Source organism: Myxocyprinus asiaticus, chromosome 21 (genome assembly GCF_019703515.2).
Source record: "Myxocyprinus asiaticus isolate MX2 ecotype Aquarium Trade chromosome 21, UBuf_Myxa_2, whole genome shotgun sequence".
Taxonomy (NCBI): Eukaryota; Metazoa; Chordata; class Actinopteri; order Cypriniformes; family Catostomidae; genus Myxocyprinus; species Myxocyprinus asiaticus.
Window position 1 is genome coordinate 43,475,536 of NC_059364.1, and position 21,670 is coordinate 43,497,205.

Genomic DNA, 21,670 nt, shown 5'->3' on the forward strand with positions numbered 1-21,670 from the left:
GTAATTGTATGTGCAGTATTCTGTAAAAATGAAGAGGAGGTGTATGTATAGCACAGAGCTACAATGAAGGTGTGAAGCTGTGATAAAATGTTTCAACACACAAAATTTCCATTTACATGAGAAAAGTCATGACACACTTGACCTTTGTTTCAAGTAGAAACAGTCTGTATGTAGCGAATAAAATTTGTTAATGCAGGTGTAAGTGTGACAAAGTAACACTCATTTAAAGTGTCTGAGCATATTGAAAATAACCTAATATGATTGTGCTTTAGCTTCTCAGTGAATCTTAATCGCGATTAACGCATTTACCATTAATAAAGTATAAACCAGTATAAAAACTGTTCAGAGTAGGACAGAACATTTCCGCCCGGACTCATTACACTGGCGCACACACCAAAAAAACACACACACAACAGCCATGTCAGTGATCAAATGATGTGGAATGGACCTCTTAAGGCTCTTTATTGTACAAAACAAGTCCAGATGGAACTTGATATAGAAATCAAGTACTTTGCAGCCCGTGTAATGTGAAATTTAATTACCACAGAACCAAGCTGTCTTAACTATCACAAAAATGCAGAACAAGACGTTATTTGCAAGTGTTATTCAAGAGTTCAAAGTGGCACTTGACACTGGAAATGACGCCCTGATGCGAATCATGAATGCGGATTCACGACTGCTGTAGCAAAGTGGATAGCCACAGTCTGCCGGCTTATTAATATTGTGGAGGATGAGAGTTTAAATGATTTAATGACCATTGCAATGAATATTCAACCTATGGGTGGACTAGTTCTTTCAATTAGTCAACCTCCCACTTAGATTTAGCAAAACATTTAATTTTACTTGAATTGGTGCTATTTTAGTGCATTTCTATCTTTATACTATAGAAGGCTTTGTTTGGAAAATGTTAATAAAGCATTATTGTTGCATATTGTTTTGTTTTGTTTCCTAATAAGGAAATAAGTGCATTTTGACAGGAAAAGAAGTATAAATAGAGTAAAATGTAAGTACTTTTAAAATCTGCAATTAATCGCTATAAAAAAAATAAAAAATAAAAAAAATAATCGACTGACAACACTAAAATTTCTACATCATTACCACAGGGTGGAGGTCATTTGCAACACAGAGGTTTTCAGGTCTTATCTTGTTATTTTATTATTAATGAAAAGTTCAGATTCTAAGCTTTCAAATGGTACCACATATCATGACTATTTATGCATCTACTTTTACATCTTAAGCTTAAACATATTACATACTACTGGCCCAACCTACTGGACCCACTAGTTTAACGCCGGATTCACACATATTCCATGAGCAGGGCTTTCACATTGGCCCAAACGCAATTCTTTTCTAGGTTCCTACGCCAATGGCGGGTAGTCACGTGCACTTGTTTATCAGCGTACTTGGTCGTGATTGGTTAATATATCAAAGTCCCTTTCAAGGCAAGCCATTCCACTCGGCGGTCATCTTTGGAATGCTCTCGGGCAGGCTGGGCAGCTATTTTCTTTGTAAACAAGCAGCTCTCTCCTATCAACTTGAATGGGGAAAGACTAAAATTTCCAAAAAGGTTGGTCAAGATGCATACCTACAAATTGTAGCGTGTAGTTGGTTCGGTTTAAATATGGTTTGTTTGTTTGTTTTTGCATCTTTGTTTTGCATCTCCTGATTATTTTAGTTGTCTACTGCACCAAGAGCAGCTGAGTTCAGAGTGAGCAGCGTGGCAAAAATAGGCTCGGCGCCGAAACTATCCGCTCACTGCCGCATCTGGGATGCTTCTGGGGCGCTTCACCTCCCTTCTGGGATGCTTCAATGCACTGCTCACGCCCCGCTCGTGCCCTGCTCACCGAGGATATTTGAAATCGGCATAAGGGGTTCACAACACAGGCATCAGTTCCCATTGTAAGTGAATATAAGTTGGCCCCCCAAAAAATATTTGTACACTTTTAGACACATAAGCCAAATTTATAAATGTCTGAATTATTGGTATTATAAACAAATTATCAAACTAAGTGGCATGCATCCACAAAAAAAAAAAAAAAAAAAAAAAAAGAATTATGCTAGTGCTTTTCTCATAAAATAATAATATAGCGATTTTTGCGATGACTTTAACCAACTGGTGTCAAGGTGATTTTTTAGTAGATGTAATGTATGGCCTCTGTATCAGAAAAGAGCACAGTAATGCTAAGCTGATCTGAGATATTTTGTTCTTGTACAACCTCCTCCAGCCTGCCTATTGAAACATAACTTTCTTTTTTCAACAAACTCATGCAGAGAAACAGGAAGTGTCACTACTTTAAAAATAACAGGAAATTGCTGGACAGTGTAGGTTCCCTTATCGGTTTCCAACATGTTGACATCTCTTGATGGGCACATGAGTGCTAGTACAGTATGTATACTCTATAGTGAAAAAAAACATATTTGCCCAGATCCTGTCTCCATAGTGAGAAAATTGTCACAAGATTATTAGAAAGCCTCTTGTTTTGTGCAAATGCTGAAGGTTAAAAAAAACAAAAAACTGGGATGTTTATTTTTGGAAAAAGCTGAAAGTGGAACATGTTTGATGCATAGCCAAAACTGTGTGAGTTTCGAAAAGAATTTCAACATACCATATAAGAACAGCATGACTTTATTTATTTATTTATTGCGCTTCAAATGACAGGATGGGTCAGGGCCACTGCCTAATTCTTATCAGATTATTTGCCAGACTTTGCCACACTTTGGATGGCTCTGATCCAGTCTGTGCGCTCATTGGCTGAAGCTGCCTGCAGGTAGTAGTGTATCTCATCTGAAGTGATGATTTCAAAGAGATTCCCATCAACCTCGTATCTCTTGGCTGCAGGAGTTTTGAAGAAGAGACAAAAATATTTGAATATTATAGTAACATTTTAACCATTCTTGGTACTGAATATCTCAATAAGAGCTTAATATTCTGAATAAGAGTTGATTTGTGCGCAACCCCGCTCCCCCAAAATTCTCATTATCATAATGCGTCCGTTTTACTTTTGTAATTCCAGTTCTTTTCAATAATGAATTTTTATTTGATTCTCATGCCTGTAACACAGTGTTTATCTACTTTATTACAATAAAAAATTATTATAATACAATACTTTTTTAAATAAGCATAAATTAAAGGCATTATAAAACAAAGCAAATACCACAATTATGTAGAAACACTTTAGAATTGGAATAATTGTTTTTTATATTAGATTTTTTTGCATTACGGTAATGAGAATTGGTGGGAGGGGGTGTGCTTAATTGTCATAGTAAATAATGTTGATAAACATAAATGATGCAAAAAATCTTGACAGACCTAACAATTGGCTTTATTTTATTTTTAAAAATATATATATATTTTTTATTCTTTCTAGGGCTGCCCAATTAATCTGAAAAATAATCAATATTACAATACAACTGCCACAATTAACTAATTGTGAAAAATGCCAATTAAAGTCATACTGTGTGTAGGTCTACTCATGTTGTGTCAAAATGTTCTTTTCTTTTTTTTTTCTTTTTTTTTTTTTTTAAGCAATTAAGCATTGTTACCAAATACCAAGTCCGTTGCTCACTTTCTGTGCACTTGATCCACCCAAAATATGTATTTTAAGGTAAACTATATTGATCGAAATGAATTACAATATCAAGGGAAATAATCGTCAATTATTATTTTACTCATAATCATGCAGCCCTAATAAAAAATATGTATGGGACAGGTTTTGTGAAATTTAGCCAGTTTGTGTCAATATAATTTACACAATGCCATATTTATAAAGCAGTGGATGCTGTGTAATTACTATGCCTTAAAGTGTGCTGTTGTCATCATGTTATATTTTATCATTAATTTATAAAATATTGACAACATTGGCTAGTTGTCATACCTTCAGGCACATATTCAACTGCAGTCACAACTGATCCACGCAGGTGAATGGAACCAAGCGGCTCTTCCTCACCCTTACAGAGAAAGACAGACAAACAGTATAAGGTTTTAATACTACATGAGCACAAAAAGGGAAAAAAATCTTTAATAACAGAACCGTGCTCACCTTGGTGGGATCATAGTAATGGATATAAGCAGGATCATCTCTGAGGATAAACTTCCTGACTTTCCAGTTCTTTCTCCGGTGGCCCTGTTTAGGAGAAAAAACAAGGAATGAAGTAAGGAGTGTCTGAGGACATTTACTGTAATATGTTGTGTGAACCTTTTGGAATTACCTGCATTTATGTATAAATTTGTCTTAAAATCTGGTTTGATCTTCAAATTATAACACACAAATTATTGTATTGTTCTTGTGCATATTGAATACATCATTTCAAACATTTACAGTGTAGGCTGGAAAAAGTATGTGAACCCCTAAGCTAATGACGTCTAATTATACTTGTGACTTTGATGAAGAATGAAGATTAGATCACATTTTATGCAGAAAGAGCTATTTTCAAAGGGTTTGCATACTTTTTCTTGCCACTGTATATATTTTATTCTAAATAATATAAATAATAATATATATATTTACTGTATAAACTGTACATATATACATCATAAAGTCTAACCATTAAGAATTTTTTTTCAATGTGAAATTCTTATGAAAATTAAGTAAAATTTTTCTCCAAATTACCATTATGCATCCTGACTTTTTACTTTTGAGTTACATTCCTCTATAATTACTGAATTACATGATCTTATAAATACTGATTACTGAATATCTAAAGCCGGAGTCACACTAGCCAAATTTTTCATCAGATTTCCATGCAAAATCTTTATTTACATAATCGCCGTCCAGCAGGTGAGAGATGGAGAGACATTAGCGTCTGCCACCGGGAGGTTGTTTATCCCTTGACTGTCTGGACTCCCTGCTGAATTAATGGTTTCAGCAACTGGGAAAGCAAATCAAACATGATAGAAATGTTTTTTCATTTGCTGGGGTGGCTCGTCAAGTGACCAAAGAGCTTCTTCTTTTACTGAAGAAATGACAAGACGTCATACTGATCTGAACATTTTCATCAACGATCGCACTCAGCCACATATCATCACAAATGCAGACTGTAATCCACAGTGTTACCAAGCGTTTTTCCTGGGGTTCTCCTACACTAAAATGACTAATGAGATCAGAAAGCAGAGGCACAACAGTCTGTTCTGTCTCACTGAAGCTGCATATGGACATACAGCAAGTATGTCACACACATTCACAAGGTAAAATTACTCCATGAATCACATCCTAAATCATAGGACAGGGAATCAGAGAGAGAGAGAGTCAGCATGGATTCACCCCTCCACCATTCTGAATCGGCAAGTGTGACAGACCACCAACTGAAGAGTGTAAGTTGTTAAGTGTGACACACTTAGCTAAAATTGATTTGTTTGGAATATGCTTGTGTGACGCTGGCTTAAGAATCAATACTGGGAATAATAGGAAATACCAAAAAGCTCAAAAGTAAAAAATCTGGATGCATTACAATAATGAGAATGAGATTAAGGTGCATACACTATTTTGCATTATGGTTCTAAGAATTCGAAAATAGGCTTCATTTTCTTTATGCAAACTATTGTTAAAATAATTCTTATTTCTTATTATTATTATTATTTTGGGTTGAAATATGACCTGAACATGTTCTTTCTGTTAGCAGCAAGCCACATATATCCAACCAACAACCAGCTGAATGAACCTTGCAATTAATTACTGGTGTGGATGTGGAGATATTAGCAGGTCACTGCTGCCATCAAACTTTAACTACTACACTTTATACTGTATGTTAGAGCAGTGCAATGTCTTACCTGCTTCAGCAAACAGCCCTGTTTGACTATTGCACCTCTAAACTCCTCCTTCACAATTGCATCCTCATCACTGGAGTAACCCTCACAAAAGAAACCACTATCTGCCTGCAATACAACAAACAAACACTTCTGCTGCAACTTCATTCATTCTTGCAAGTGCTTTATACATGTCATTTCACCTCATAATAGATTTGTAGCATACTGGAATATAATATGGCTGACTTCCAAACCTAGTGACCTGCCTTGTTGTCAATTGCCTACCTAGGCTTACAAAACAAACATGGCTGTCTTCTAAGACAGCATCCTGACTGAAATGAAAACTCATAAGGTAATGATTTGGAATTTAGGCACAATTCTGCTATCTAATTTTTGGTACAGGCTTTGTGTCAGGAGCGCACCTTTGATGCTTTACAATGGTGCCTTTGTAGGCAGCTCACTAGGTTTCGGAACACATATGCATACTTCCCTACTACATAGTATGCCAATGGTAAGTATGTCAGAATCCTCAGTATTCATAATCAGTAAGCGTGAAATACCTACAGTACTATGAGATTCTGAAGTGCGGATCAACTGGACACTTTACTATCCCATAATCCATTGGGAGCTGAGAAGTCATGTTCAAAACGCTGGATTTAAAAGAAACTGTAGAGAACCGCGAGTCAGACGGTTCTTTTCAACTGTAAGTGCTATATACCAAAAAGTTGTTCCTTGTGCTTGTTTAACAAAACCAGAGTAAATTATTTTCACGGTTGTTGTAATTACGTCATATATTCAGGCCATGGGACAATGCCCATGTTCCCGTATGAAGTATGTCCAGAATCTATTCATACTGCTCGCATACATACCTAAAGAACATATGGTTTTACAATGCCGAGAAGTGCGTCCTTCATTAAATAGAGTACATATTCTAACAGTACGGGATTTCAGACACATTCTTGAAGCTCAGGATTTTGATAACTCACAAAATAATAAAGAGCATCTATCTGGTCCAAGAAAACACATTCTGCTCCTTTTTCTGCCCCATCTTTGGATAGCTCTCCAGCAGGCAGCAAGAAGCCCTCATTGAGCAGTCCAGTGGCCAGCATCAACCCCTCAGCTCTGTTTCTGGCCTTTCCCTGAGATATCAACCAGTCGACCACTATGTTTCCTGTGTTTCCCAAAGGGAAAAAAATAAAAAATTAGATTTCGTTAATAAATCATAAGTCATAAATACAGTAAGTCTCCAGCTTCTCCAGATTTTCTTCCAAAGAAAAGGGTCCCAGTAATCTTGCATGTGTCTCCTCTATAGTTTTAGAAGACATCTCAACAATGTTGTCAATGTTTACCAAGATACCAAAATCTGCAGTCAAAAAAGATCTCAGAATGAAATTTCTCATTCTCATGAGGAGAAGCTATCTATCTACAGGAGTCTGCGGTTGCATGTAAGTGTGGGTTTTTTTCATTGTTTCACGTTGTTTTAGAGTAGTATTCATCACTAGAATTTTGCTGTTTGTTTACTGTGTTGAACTCGTGTCGCTTAAGCGTGTGTGTGTGCTACATTGTTTTGACTTGTCTTAGGGTATTCACTGCTATGTTTAGAGTTGTTTTTTTATTGTGTGTAAATCTAGTGTTGTTCTTAGTGTATCTCTAAACAGTACTTCACTTGTTTTAGAGTATTATTTATTACTAAAGTTTAGCATTGTTTGTTTACGGTGTACTGAAGTCACGTTTTTTTTCCTGCATTTTGTCTTCTCGCGTGACCCTTACCCACATGACTTGCTTTGTTGTGCTAAGCAGCATTAATCGCTTATGATGTATTATTCCTCTTTTGTAAGTTGCTTTGGATAAAAGCGTCTGCCAAATGAATAAATGTAAATGTCATTAAATCCTTTCAAAACCAAATTATCTAGGTTTTGCTATGCACACAACTTTATATCTCTATAATCTTCCTGTATATTAATTTTATTTCTCCAAGGAACATTTTATTAAGAACCTATTTCTGTCTGAATCGACCCTTAAAAAAGACTTTTGTTGGCGAATAGCCTAATGTAGTCAGGTTGATTCATTCATAATATTTAATTTGAATAAAATCAGCTAATGCAGTGTAGCTGTCGCCAGCACCTTATTAGGTTACTTGACAAAAGCTGCAAAAGATTCAATTAAGTCTCGACTTATTTGCTCGCTATTCAAGATTCATTACTTGTGAGATTCCGATTGGATGAGCCTTTAAACCTGCTTGAACCTGTTGTATTTAACCATTTAAATTTAAAGGGGCACCCAATAATTTTTCATGTGTGTCATCTTGAACTCACACTGACACCTAGGGGCGAGGATGCGGCATCATATAAATGCAAAAGTTTTAAGTTAACAATTCCATTGTAGAAATTCACTATTCACAGTCAGCCATGATTCATTTAATCTGTGAGGGAAAGTGTCCAATAAGTGTCCTAAAAGTACTGTATTCGGCTGGTCATGTGATCCTAACATGGCGACCCCCATGAGGAGACCCTCTCATGTAGAAAAAAACAGCCTTTATGAAGTTACTGATATGAATAGAGTCTTTATCTCATGTGAGTGATCATGATTTTTTGCATTTGTTTGAAAATTACTATTCATTTCTTTAGGAATGTGTACCTTTAAATATTTATTAAATGTTGGTGTCATTTTTGTCACTGTTTTATTTAAGCAATATCACATAAACAAGAGTGCTGTTGTGTAGCACAATTGCAAGGTTGACATTGCTTTTATACATCAGTTCTACAAACAAGTAAAGGAATAGTTCACCCAAAAATGAAAATTCTCTCATCATTTACTCACCCTCATGCCATCCCTGATGTGTATAACTTTCTCATCCATAAAAAATCCATATCTTCAGAAGCTGTATGATAATATTTAAGACATTTTTTTACTATCAATCTCCACTTTTACATTCTCTTTCTTTTGTTTATGGCAATTTGCATTATTTGTGTATATTACAACCTACTGGGCAGGGAGGTGAAATTATATTAAAAAACATATTAAACATTGATATGTTTTTCAGCCACACCTAACATACCGCTTCAGAAGATATGGATTTAACCACTGGAGTTGTATGGATTACTTTTATGCAGACTTTATGTGTATTTTGGAGCTTCAAATTCTTGGTACCCATTCACTTGCATTGCATGGACCTACAGAGCTGAAAAATCTTTGTTTGTGTTAAGCAAAAGAAAGAAAGTCACACATCTGGGATGGCATGAGGGTGAGTAAATAATGAGAGAATTTTGGGTGAACTTTCCCTTTAAGTAACTTTAGACAAAAATTGCCCAGTTAGTTAGTGCATTTCTTCTCCACCAGCAAAAATACTTCCAAAAGAAGTTAAAGCAACAAGCACAACTCTACTTTCTGGACTGCATTTATAGTCTGGTTTTGAACTAGTGGTATTTAGTTTGTACATGAATCAGTATTTCTGAATGAATCTTTTAATCAAATTAATCATTCTTGTTCATTTCCCTTGTTTCGGTGGTGAACGATACTGTGTTCTCACTGTGTTCTCTTATCAGTTGAGTCAATAACTGAATAACATAAAAGATGCTGATTGGTCACCACCTACTGCCGTTAATATGTAATCTCCAGAAAAGGTCACTGAACGAATCAGTGAATGAAATCAAAATGAACGATGAATCAAAGTCCCAGTGTAATGATGAGTCAATGGAGTTGAGATCCATGTGCAGCTTTTAATAACAATAAATATAGTAATTCAGACAGGCAGAGACAAATCACCAGCAGAAGTAATATCAAAGGCAGTCCAGAGGAATATTCAATAACCAGGCAAGAGGTCGGGGCAGACAGCAGACAATCACAGGTTAAATCCAGATAAACAAGGCAGTAACAGTAGGCAGGCAGCAACAGATCAAAAACAGGGTAAACAGTCCAGGATAATACACAGGAAATGCAACAAACTCAGAAAACACTCAGAAATGTCAGCCTGGGCAAAACAAGACTTCGCAATGACAGCGAGTGTGGGTGAGACTTAAATAGCCGCGTGAATTGGAAACAGGTGAACAGGTAATCATTGACAGGTACGGGGATTATGGGAAATAGAGTCCAGAGAGTTAAATTCAAACCCCAGGTGATGGAACCCTCTGGTGGTGAGAGGGAGGAACAACAAAGGCGGGATTCATGACAGAGCCCCCACCCCCCCATGAGCGGCTCCTGAAGCGAGGAGGCAGGCGACACAGGGGTCCAAAGAGACCAGGGCAGATCAGGTAGACGACCATGGAACCAAGGGAGCCAGAGCAGACCAAGCGGACGGTCATGAGACCAGGGATACCAGAGCAGGTCAGGTGGATGGCCAGGAGTCCCAGGAGACCAGAGCAGATCAGGCAGACAGTTGGGAGAGCCAGAAGACCAGAGCAGATCAGGTGGACAACCAGGAGACCAGAAGACCAGAGCAGATCAGGCGGACAGCCAGGAGACCCAGAAGACCAGAGCAGATCAGGTGGACGACGAGGAGACCACCTCAGGGTAGGGACTGGATCAGGAGGCTTGGTTGGTAACCACAGGGCTGAAACAGGATCAGGAGGCCTGGGTGGTGACCACAGGGTTGAGATAGGGTCAGGAGGCCTGGGAGGCGGCCACAGACTAGAGACTGGAGCCGTAGAAGACTCTGAAGGCGGAGCCGTGGCAGGCGGAGCCATGGGAGGCTCAAGGGGTGGAGCCATGGAAGGCGGAGCCATAGGAAGCTCAAGGGGCGAAGCTGTGGAAGGCAGAGCCATGGCAGGCTCGAAGGGAGAAGCCGTGGAAGGCGGAGCCGTGGGAAACTCGAGGGATGAAGTCATGGAAGGTGGAGCCGTGGGAAGCTCGAGAAGTGGAGCAAATTCATCAGCCAATCAGATTGGTTTACTTGTTCTTGGTGGGTGTGATCTTTAGGATATGTCCCGGTCGAGGTCTTCTAGCTGGCCTTGAGTGATGCAATCATGCTTTAAGTGATGTAATTTGAAAGCGAAGAGCGCGACATCTTGCTGAGTTGACTGTCATTACTGCCGCTATCGCCATTGAGAAAGAGATCCTTATGGATTTAAAAACACGAGGTGTTCTGCATGACCGTGTGATTTCTTAATTTATTAAACAGGAAAGGAGGACTGATTTTCACTTCAAGCAAATTGGTAAGTGCTTTTTACATTGTTATAGCAACATCAGGAGTTTTCTAAGTGTAAATTAGTCTGCTGGAGCATTCAGTGTCGGATCACGTTTTGAAAAGTAGTGCTGCGTTCAATTCAACTCGGAAAGTCAGATTTTACAACTTCCTACTAGGAAAAGTGCTATGGATCTTTAAATCAGAATTACAACTTGTAGGCTCGTGCAGAACATTCTCAACTTCATCAAGATGCAGGTGCATGATGTCACACAAACATGTCGACACTCAGGGAGATATACAAAGTAAGTGATAAACATTCACTTTATTAAGTAATATCGATAAATGAATTTGTTTCCACATTACATGATATTAAAGCTTGTTTAACAAACGCCTGCAGAAACAGCTGTATAAAACATTATAATCTCTTTTGAAATTCGTACACCTGAAGCACAAATGCTAGTGCTGCAGCATTGTTTATCAGTTGGGTTGCTAGGAGACATCTCTAGGGTTTATGGTCAGAGATATCAAGTAGGAATATCCCACATCCAACTTGAATGGAACGCAGCATAACCGTGTACACTGATGAAACGAAATTTATTGCAAGCAACATTTAAATTGCAAATATTATTGATAGATTTTTCCAGGTATTATAGACCTCCTTGGTAGATTCATATGAAAAATTATGATTTTTGAATGTCTGTTCGGGAGACGTTCATTTCACATAACAGTCATGCTGCAGTTAAAATTAGGCTTGCTTGAGCATTAAGTGTCGTTTCAAATTCTGGCTTTCGTGCATGGACGTGTTTTTAAAATGTCAGTTGGTATTACTAGTTAGCATGTGACATAATGTATGATGCCCAAAGGCATAGAGTGTCTCATTCATTGTGAAACTGTGTTTTCTTAATGGCATGAATCACACAAGGCCCGCCACTGGATTCAAGTAATCAGATTGCAGTTACTGACTTTCAAGTTTAAGTTAATTATTTTTAAGTACATTATTTGGGTTACACATATATGTAAAATAATGTGAAAGTGTTTTAGGAAGTAACTTAAAACTAAATTAATAGGTATGTGATGTGGTGCAGAAATGACACAGAAATTTCCCACAGTACTTCCTTTTTTGTTTATTCCCTTTCACATATTTATTCTTTTTTCTGATTAACAATTTTTTATTGATTTTATTGATATGGAACACAGAAAAACAAAACATATATACACGGAATCAACAATTAACCCCCACTATCAATCCTCCCCCTCCCAATCCCCAACCCCTCCCTGGCCCCCAACAACATCCCAGTATAGACACACACACACACACACACACACACACACACACAAACATAATAATAATAATAATAATCACACATCCAGCAACATCAGATATCCACCCCATTTCTCCACAAACAAGTTCAATTTCCCTAGTCTTCTAAATGACCTTTCTTCAAAGGCCGCCACCCTCCCCATCTCCGAGCACCATTCCAGAAATGAGGGTGCTTCAGCCGACCTCCATCCCCTTAAAAGTATCTGTCTGGCAATCATGACACTGGTTAGGACCCAACTCTTTATGTGTCTATTCTCAATATCGATGACTGCCCCCTCGCCCAAAATACAGAGTCTGGGGCAAAATTAAACCCAAGTGCCCAATACAACACACACAAAACTCCGAACCTTCAACCAAAACTCCTGGATCTTGACACACCCCCAAAAGACATGGGTTGTGTCTCCATCCTCTGATTGGCATCACCAGCAGGTGGGTGTGTCTTTAAGACCAAGCCTATATATCACACATTTATTCTTAAAATAAACATCTCAGCTCATTTTTAGCACTGGGGCTGTAGGTTGAATATTTTGAATCTTGGACTGTGCCTTAAACCTGATCAGAGTATGACATTAATGGTATCTTACCTGTGAAACAGTGATTAAACAGTCTTTTTTCCTTCTCTAGCTTCAGCTCTTTGACCCCTGTGTCTTGATCTTTCATTAAAATATACAGCTCACTGAAGAAAAACAGAAAAAGGCAAGGTTTTAAAGGATTTATAATGTTCACAGACTCTTTGAAACTTTTTTGATCCTTTAGTTATTATATTGTAGCTATTGCAGATCTCAGCCACTTTTTTATCCAAGCAGTTTAACACTGATCATGTTTTACATGCATATCATTTTCTGATTAAAGTCCTTTATTCCAGAAAAAGATGTTTACTTGCTCCACAGCTATTGTAATATTCTTGTATACATGTAATCTGCATATTCCAAATTCATTTTCATAAATTCTACACAGTAACTTAATCTACTCATTAATTCTCATTAACAACAGCACACAAAAGGGCAATGAATTGTAAAATGTAGGTCATGATTGCAGATATAATTTAACAGAGGATATTCCGAATAAGGTGTTTCCATGATGTAGTCGTAATATTACAGCATACACCAGTTGTCCTTTTTTTATTTAGAAACCGGAATATTGGCTTAATCAGAATCAGAATCAGAATGAACTTTATTGCCAAGTATGCTTACACATACAAGGAATTTGTCTTGGTGACAGGAGCTTCCAGTGTACAACCATACAAAAACAATACAAAAACAGCAGCAAGACATAGATAATAATAAAAAAGAAAAAAGAAAAAATAATTATACACATACGTACAGACACACACATACATACACACACACACATTCACATGGGTAGTGCAAATAAAATACAATCTGTTGTGTACAGTGTAAATACAAATCTGTTATGTACAGTGCAAATTTTTTTTTTTTTTTTTTCAGAGGAATGAAATGGCAGAAGAGCTTGGATGTGTTGGATAAATATAAGAAAGACTAAACTGTGTATTGCACATAGTTATTGCTCAATGGGGCAGTTTAACTGTTCATGAGATGGATAGCCTGAGGGAAAAAACTGTTCCTGTGCCTGACGGTTCTTGTGCTCAGAGCTCTGAAGCGTCGGCCAGAAGGCAACAGTTCAAAAAGGTAGTGGGCAGGGTGAGTGGGGTCCAGAGTGATTTTTCCAGCCTTTTTCCTTACTCTGGAAGTGTATAGTTCTTGAAGGGGGGGCAGGGCGCAACCAGTAATCCTCTCAGCAGTCCGAACTGTCCTTTGTAGTCTTCTGATGTCTGATTTCATAGCTGAAACAAACCAGACAGTTATTGAAGTGCAGAGGACAGACTCAGTGACTGCTGAGTAGAACTGAATTTCCTCAGCTGGCGAAGGAAGTACAACCTCTGCTGGGCCTTTTTCACAATGGAGTCAATGTGGGTCTCCCACTTCAGGTCCTGTGAGATGGTAGTGCCCAGGAACCTGAATGACTCCACTGCTGCCACAGTGCTGTTTAGAATGGTGCGGGGGGTCAGTATTGGGGGGTTCCTCCTAAAGCCCACAATCATCTCCACCGTTTTGAGCATGTTCAGCTCCAGGTTGTTTTGACTGCACCAGACAGCCAGCTGTTTAACCTCCCTTCTGTATGCAGACTCATCGTCATTTCAGATGAGGCCGAGGACAGTGGTGTCAACACCATCAGGAGCAAATTTCAGGAGCTTGACAGAGGGGTCCTTGGCGATGCAGTCATTGGTGTAGAGGGAGAAGAGTAGTGGGGAGAGCACACATCCCTGGGGGGCACCAGTGCTGATTGTACAGGTACTTGAAGTAAGTTTCCACTGTCTCACAAGCTGCTGCCTGTCCGTCAGAAAGCTGGTAATCCACTGACAGATAGACAAGGGAACAGAGAGTTGGTGTAATTTATTCTGGAGTATAGCTGGGATGATGGTGTTGAAAGCCGAACTGAAGTCCACAAAAAGGATCCTTGCATATGTCCCTGGTCTGTCCAGATGTTGCAGGATATGATGCAATCCCATGTTGACTGCATCATCCACAGACCTGTTTGCTCGATAAGCAAATTGAAGGGGATCTAGAAAGGGTCCAGTTATGTTCTTCAGGTGGGCCAACACCAGTCTCTCAAATGATTTCATGACCACAGACATCAGGGCGACATGTCTGTAGTCATTAAGTCCTGTGATTTTTGGTTTCTTTGGGATGGGGATGATAGTGGAACGTTTGAAGCAGCATGGGACTTCACACTGCTCCAGTGATCTATTGAACATCTGTATGAAGATGGGGGCCAGCTGGTTAGCACAGGATCTAAGACATGCAGGTGAAATGCCATCTGGGCCCTGTGCTTTCCTTATCCTTTGTTGTCGAAAGACGCAGCTCACATCATCTTCACAGATCTTAAGTGCAGGTTGAGTAGCAGGAGGGGGGAGGAGGGGGGTTGCAGGAGGTGTTGGTGTTGTGTGAATTGAAGGTCAGAGTGGGTGTGGGGTGTGAGATTGGGCCTTGTGAGATTGTGGCTCAAAGCCACACCCTGCCCCCGTTCCTTTCTTCCCGGAAGTGCATGAAGAGCTGACAAGGTCATGGGAGGCACTTTTTTACTGCCCGGTCCCAATCTTTTCAGCTTCCCTGCCCTCACTACCCTTGATGGTGGGGCAGCCAAGGGCTATTCGGCAATCCCCCGGTGGATAAAGGCACTCGCGGTGCACCTATGCCCGCAGAGCGCTGCCACCTAGCGCAGGTGCCCAAAGCCCCCGTCCAAGGCCTGTAGGTTTATGTCGTCTCTGACGGCCAAGGCCTACGGTGCCACTGGACAAGCCGCCTCCGCCCTGCACGCCATGACTCTTCTGCAAGTCCAGGAGAGCTAAAGGAACTGCACGAGGGTACTTCCGCCCCGGGATTTATGCAGGAACTGCGCTCAGCGACCGACCTCGCTCTCCGAGCGACGGAGGTCACGGCGTGGTCTCTCGGGCAGACGATGTCCACATTAGTGGTCCAGGAGCGCCACCTTTGGCTCAACCTGGTCGAGATGGGTGAGGCTGACAGGACACGGTTCCTTGCTGTCCCCATCACCCAGGCTGGCCTATTCGGTGACACCGTCAAGGACTTTGCCCAGCAGTTCTCGACGGTGGAGCAGTAGATGGAGGCTATCCGGTATATCCTGCCCTGGCTCCTGGTCACGTTTACTTGTGTAACCTCCGTTCCCTGATGGAGGGAACGAGATGTTGTGTCCCTCCTGCCACAATGCTGAACTACCCACTGAAATGGCCGGACCTTATATCGGCTCCTCAGCATAAAACCTGAATGAGTGGTTGCATACCAGCTCCTTTTATACCCGTATGTCCGGGGGAGTGGCATGCAAATACCACTCGCCAATTTTCATTGGCCTTTTATCAAAGACCAGAGGTGTCTCGGGCTCCCAAGAGTGACCCCTAGTGTCACTACATCGACACAACGTCTCGTTCCCTCCATCAGGGAATGGAGGTTACGCAAGTAACCATGACGTTACTGATGCATTACTTTTAGTACATTGCTTGTAACTCTTTTATAAAATAATGTGAAAAGTGTTTTAGAAATAACAAAACTAAAGTAGTAATATGATTACTTTTTCCATTAAATAATAAGTAGTAATTAGTAATAATTAATTATTGTAATAGATTCCTTTTTAAGTAACTTGCCTAACACTGTTTACATGACACATACAAAATTGTAATATAACCAAATTAAAAAATATTAATCAGTATTTTAATGTGCATGTATGTAAACGTGGTCATTGATAACAAACAGAATAAATAGAGTGAGCAGTTTAAAAAGAAATGGAATCATGAGGTTGTACCTGAGGTTAACATTTTCCGGTAATCGAATAGATCGTCGTGTTGACTTCCTGGCAAACTTCTTTCCCCCCTCTATACATGTGATTGCCCTCTTGAGATCTTTCACCCAAAGCTCTCTTTCCTCAAGATGGGTCGCTTGAAAGAAATGGTCCTGTTTCTTAGCTGTGCTGACCTTAAACACTAACTGTTGGAAAAACATTGAAGATATTAATGAAAAAAATCCAGATAAGTCAGCAGTATTGGTATAAGAGCCACAGGATTCCTTCACCATTCTTTTATTGAAATCCTGGCACGGGCTGGTTACAGCTGCTCCCGACATAGGGATCATTCCCTTTGGACTGCTGTCTGTCTTCTTCTTGTAATATTCAATAGCATCATCTGCTAACACCACCCATACCACCTTCCATGAGTTCAGCACTGTACCCTGCAGAACAAAAGAGCAATTTACTGATCAGTCTTCCTTAAATAACCAATGTAAATATTACTGACTGAATTCTAATTCACTAGTATTGTCAGGCTTAGAATACTAACGCTGTAATTAATATCTGTAGTAGAGCAAGACTAGGTACAATTGTAACAGAGGACAACTGTAATGTTCATAATTTTACTATAATGTAGTCTTTCTCAAAGTATATATTTCAATGATATATTGCAATTAGCAAATATGTTTCTTATACCAAAATAATTTGTCAGTGTGTGAATTATGAAGGAAGATATAATTTTTTTTTTTTTTATTATTGTCTTTGCTCTCCCCTACAGATAGTAACCTAGCTCTGTACATTTTGTCAGACGTATATTTCATATACACTGATAAGACAAAAACATTATGACCACTAACAGGTGACGCGAAGAACGTTGATCATCTCCTAACATGGCCATATGTCAAGGTCTGGGTAGATTAGATGGTAAGCAAACAATCAGTTCTCGTAGTCAACGTGTTGAATTCAGGAAAAATGGGCAGGTATAAAGACCTAAGCGACTTTTGACAAGGGCCAAATTGTTATGGCCAGACGACTGGGTCAGAGCATCTCTGAAACGGCAAGGCTTGTTGGGGTGCTCCTGGTCAGCAGTGGTGAGTACCTACGGACAGTGGTCGGAGGAGGGACAAACCAGCGACAGGGTGTTGGGCACCCGAGGTTTATCTATGTGCAAGGGCAACAAAGGCCGTGTACGTGTGCGCCATTTACCTGGGGAAGTGATGGCACCAGGATGCACTGTGAGAAGACAACAAGACGGTGGAGGGAGTGTGATGCTCTGGGCAATGTTCTGCTGGAAAACCCTGGTTCTAGCCATGCATGTGGATGCCAATTTGACACGTGCCACCTACCTAAACATTGTTGCAGACTAGGTACACCCTTTCATGGCAATGGTGTTCCCTGATGGCAGTGGCCTCTTTCAGTAGGATAATGCATCCTGCCACACTGCACACATTGTTTGGGAATGGTTTGAGGAACATGATGAAGAGTTCAAGGCCTTAAATTCCCCAGATCTCAATCCGATTGAGCATCTTTGGGATGTGCTAGACCAACAAGTCCGATCCACGCAGCTCTACCTCGCAACTAACAGGACTTGAAGGATCTGCTGCTAATGTCTTGGTGTCAGATACCACAAGACACCTTCAGGGGTTTTGTAGATTCCATGTCTCCACGGCTCGATGCTGTTTTGTTGGCATGCAGAGGTCCAACAGCATATTAGGCAGGTGGTCATAATGTTTTGGCTCATCAGTATATATTTTAAAGGGCTTCTGTCTTATGTGAGACATTTAACTTTTTACTCCATTTTACATTTTACATTTTACAATGGATACACAGTACAGCCTGTTTGCAATATGTCAGCACTATTTGCAGCCCAAAAATAAAATGACAAAACCTTTATTTTGTCAGAGTAGTCCCTTTAAAATGAAAATCTCTTATTTCAGATGAACATAAAAGTACAGCATATGCCAGTTGTCTTATTCGTATTTCTAGAAACCGGCATATTGGTTTAATCGGCATATGGCAATTAGGTTAAACTGTTTACATGACACCTTAGAATGAAACCAAATTCCTAAATATTAATCAGTATTGTCATGTGCATATTTACGTGGTTATTGATAACAAACACAATGCATAGAATCACCAGATTTCAAAACAGTTCTAGGTATTTGCTGAAGACATAACAAATATTTCTTTTCTGATCCAGTTTTATAAATGGAATCAGAAGTTAATACCTAAGGTGAACATTTTCCGATAATCGAATGGATCGTCACATTTGTTTTCTTGAACCTTTATTTTTCCAGGTTAGTCACTTTAAAATTAAAATCTCTTTTTCAAGAGAGACTTAATAAAAAATAAACCAAATTAGCCTACTAAAACAATTAAAACAAACACAATTAGCCTATAAATTACAACAATAAAAGTAACAACCTAACATATTGACAACATAAAAAGAACAATTCTGACAAACTATACATTAAAGCACTAACACTCGCCAAAATGTATTTTTAAATATTATTTGACTTGAGTTCTTAAACCATTGATGTGCTTCTAATTCTTATGAAGTTTTCTGAATGTTTCCCATCACTGTATATAATCACAAATAACAGTTGCATGCAGACGATATGAGCGAAGTGTAAACATTCAAATGTTTTCATTTTCAGTTCTTTGTTTTAGCTGACACGTAGAGTGGTGGTCACAATTTTACTTCACTTTCAGTTGTCATACCCTGATGCCCAAATTACCCTGTATTTCACGGAAAACAGGACATTTTGTTAAATCAAAAAGTTCACTCTCAGCAGAAATGCTTTTATAAAGAACCCTATCACTCGTTATTTATTTCAAAAGAACCCTATAGGGTAAAATGTGCAATTAGAAAAATGAAACTTGTACAGACAAAAGTGTATATTTCATGCCGCTATGCTATTGTTGGAAAAGGAGGAGTATATTTCCACTTCCGTTCCTAAAATTGACCAATTTGTGTAGGCTGCATCGTAACTTCATGGAAAAAATGACAAAACGTCATCACATGATAACAGTGCTTAGAGGTCAGTCTCAACATTCAGTAGCTTATCTTGTAATAGGGGTCTCTGAAGGTACTTCAAGTGTCTATCAAAACAAAGGTCTATCGAAAAAAAGTTTTTCGAAAAACCTACTGTTTCTAACTCCTCTGAGACCGTTTGTCCGATCCGCATTCAGTTTTGCATGTATCATCTAGAGACCTTCAAGACAAAACAATATCAAAAGAATTTTGATTCATCAAATCGTACAGAAGATATATGTTGATAAGTGAAATGGGCCATGGCCAAAAATGAATTGGCTTATATCTTCTAAACAATTTGGCGTATAAAAATCTGGTGCGAATCAGACTAACGGTCTTGGAGAAGTTACAAAAAGTAAAAAGTCAAAAAACTCAAATGGCAGACAGAATACCTACATAGTAACTGCTTATATTACTTTGTCCCTGGCAGATCTGTACATCAAATTTGCTCCACTTTTCCATGCTTGGACCCCAATAATTGCTGCTTGTGGCTATATGTCTATGTCTAAAAATAGTACTCTGCAACTCTGCTCAATATTCTGGTTTTCTAAATGTTAATCATTTACTAAACCTCATGCTGTTCCAAACATGTATTATTTTTAAAAAGGAGATGTTAGACAGAATGTTATGGACTGACAGCCTCAGTCACCATTCATTTTCACTGTATGGAAAGAAGATGCAATGAAAGTGAAATGTGACAGAGGCTGTCAGTCATGCCTTACATATTATATATCATTTACAGAAAGAAAGAAAGAAAGAAAGTCATACAAGTTTGGAACAACATTATGGTGAGTAAATGATGACAATTGCAATTTGGTGAAATATCTCTTTAAAACATCAGGTTCATAGGATCTCAGTTAAAAATGTTTGAGTATCCCTGCACCAGAGAACTTGTTATATGTTCCATATGACAAACACTACAGCGTATCATAGAAAAGCTATTATAGTTCCTCAGAATTACAATGAAATGGATGATAAAACTCCATCTCTTACCTTTTTCACTAAGTATCCCTCTCTTATTGTTGTGGGTTCCATAACTAAAAATAGCTGCTTATCTTTTATAGGGAGTGATGAGTGTGAGAGCCATGCACTTCAGCAGGAGAATATATGTCTCTGACGTGTGTGACCACAGTTGACAGTTATAGACACATTTTGATAAAAGGGAAGTTGCACATTGCACACACTTCATGGTCAGCTAGTTTCCTTTTTATTTCCAACCCACAGAACAAATTAAATTATAAAAAGTGTAAATGATAGCATTTTCATTTGTATATGATTAGAAGCTCATTATATTGTGCTTTTTTCAGTATTTTATTTTATTATTATTTTTTAACAAATGCCCATTTTAATAAAAATTCAAATAATAAATTATATAATTGTATCTGTATTTACTATCTAGAACAAAAATATTCTATACCTATTCCTACCTAGATTATTCATATGCAGATCTGAAGAACCACCCATTAACAGTTTTTTTAATCTTCAAAGAACCAAACTGAAGAACCAATGAACTGGTTCTTGATACAAAGGTTATTTACTGAATCTAAGGTGCAATGAACCACTGAGGGAACATTATTTATAAAGTTGAAGTGTTTCTGCCTCTTTAGCATTAGCAAACAGAATTGCAAATTTAATGGGTAACACTTTACATGAATGTTCCTTTTGTTAAGGGATTATAAAGGGATTCATTACTGACTTATAATTCATTTACAGATACATTATAAATCATTTACTGTATTTGCAGCTATAACAACATGCAAAAAAGGGTTATTTTCATATATTACCTGCCAAACAGTGAGCCATTTTACCTCACATGTTATAAATGCTAAATAACATTTATTCAACATTAATAACCTATTAAAATATATTTTAATGTAAAGTGGACACCCATGAATTGAGGAGTTTCCAACATTAGAAACCTTTGTATATAAAGTTGAGTATGGTTTAATGGTCATCAGGCTTTATTATATGATATATGCTGTGAATGAGCATGAAGAACTAAAATGTGTTTTTGCAGAGGACTTTAGGTTAGCAGGACTAAGTAACACGAGGACCACAGTGTTGTTTACACTTTTCAGGAAGTCACTTAGATGACTTATTAGGTTTAGTTGAAACTGCATATTAAGCTGGGAT

The 21,670-nt window shown here is 38.6% G+C and overlaps 1 protein-coding gene across 3 annotated transcripts; it reads right to left on the bottom strand.

The window, feature by feature from the left end:
• Nucleotides 1-2,610: 2,610 nt before the first annotated feature.
• LOC127412317 (pleckstrin-like) lies at nucleotides 2,611-20,675 on the bottom strand. Of its 3 annotated transcripts, XM_051648566.1 has the most exons (10): nucleotides 20,531-20,640; nucleotides 19,653-19,718; nucleotides 16,791-16,946; nucleotides 16,525-16,706; nucleotides 12,771-12,862; nucleotides 6,730-6,914; nucleotides 5,768-5,872; nucleotides 4,041-4,124; nucleotides 3,876-3,948; nucleotides 2,611-2,833 (listed from the first exon to the last, which is right to left on the bottom strand). In XM_051648566.1, exons 2-10 carry the CDS (start codon nucleotides 19,689-19,691, stop codon nucleotides 2,694-2,696), a joined length of 1,056 nt encoding a protein of 351 aa, XP_051504526.1. In that variant the 5' UTR covers nucleotides 19,692-19,718; nucleotides 20,531-20,640; the 3' UTR covers nucleotides 2,611-2,693. The 3 variants fall into 3 exon arrangements, with proteins under 3 accessions (XP_051504526.1, XP_051504525.1, XP_051504528.1); XM_051648565.1 differs by lacking the exon at nucleotides 19,653-19,718 and having other exon boundaries at nucleotides 20,531-20,675; XM_051648568.1 differs by lacking the exons at nucleotides 5,768-5,872; nucleotides 19,653-19,718 and having other exon boundaries at nucleotides 20,531-20,675.
• Nucleotides 20,676-21,670: the final 995 nt, after the last annotated feature.

Coding starts and splice junctions, on each gene's coding strand:
- LOC127412317 (XM_051648565.1), bottom strand. CDS start 20,572: ATGGAACCCACAACAATAAGAGAGGGATACTTAGTGAAAAAG. Junction 16,947..20,530: donor AGGGATACTTAGTGAAAAAG/GTAAGAGATGGA, acceptor TTTGTTCTGCAG/GGTACAGTGCTGAACTCATG. Junction 5,873..6,729: donor TAGATGCTCTTTATTATTTT/GTGAGTTATCAA, acceptor GTTGTATTGCAG/GCAGATAGTGGTTTCTTTTG.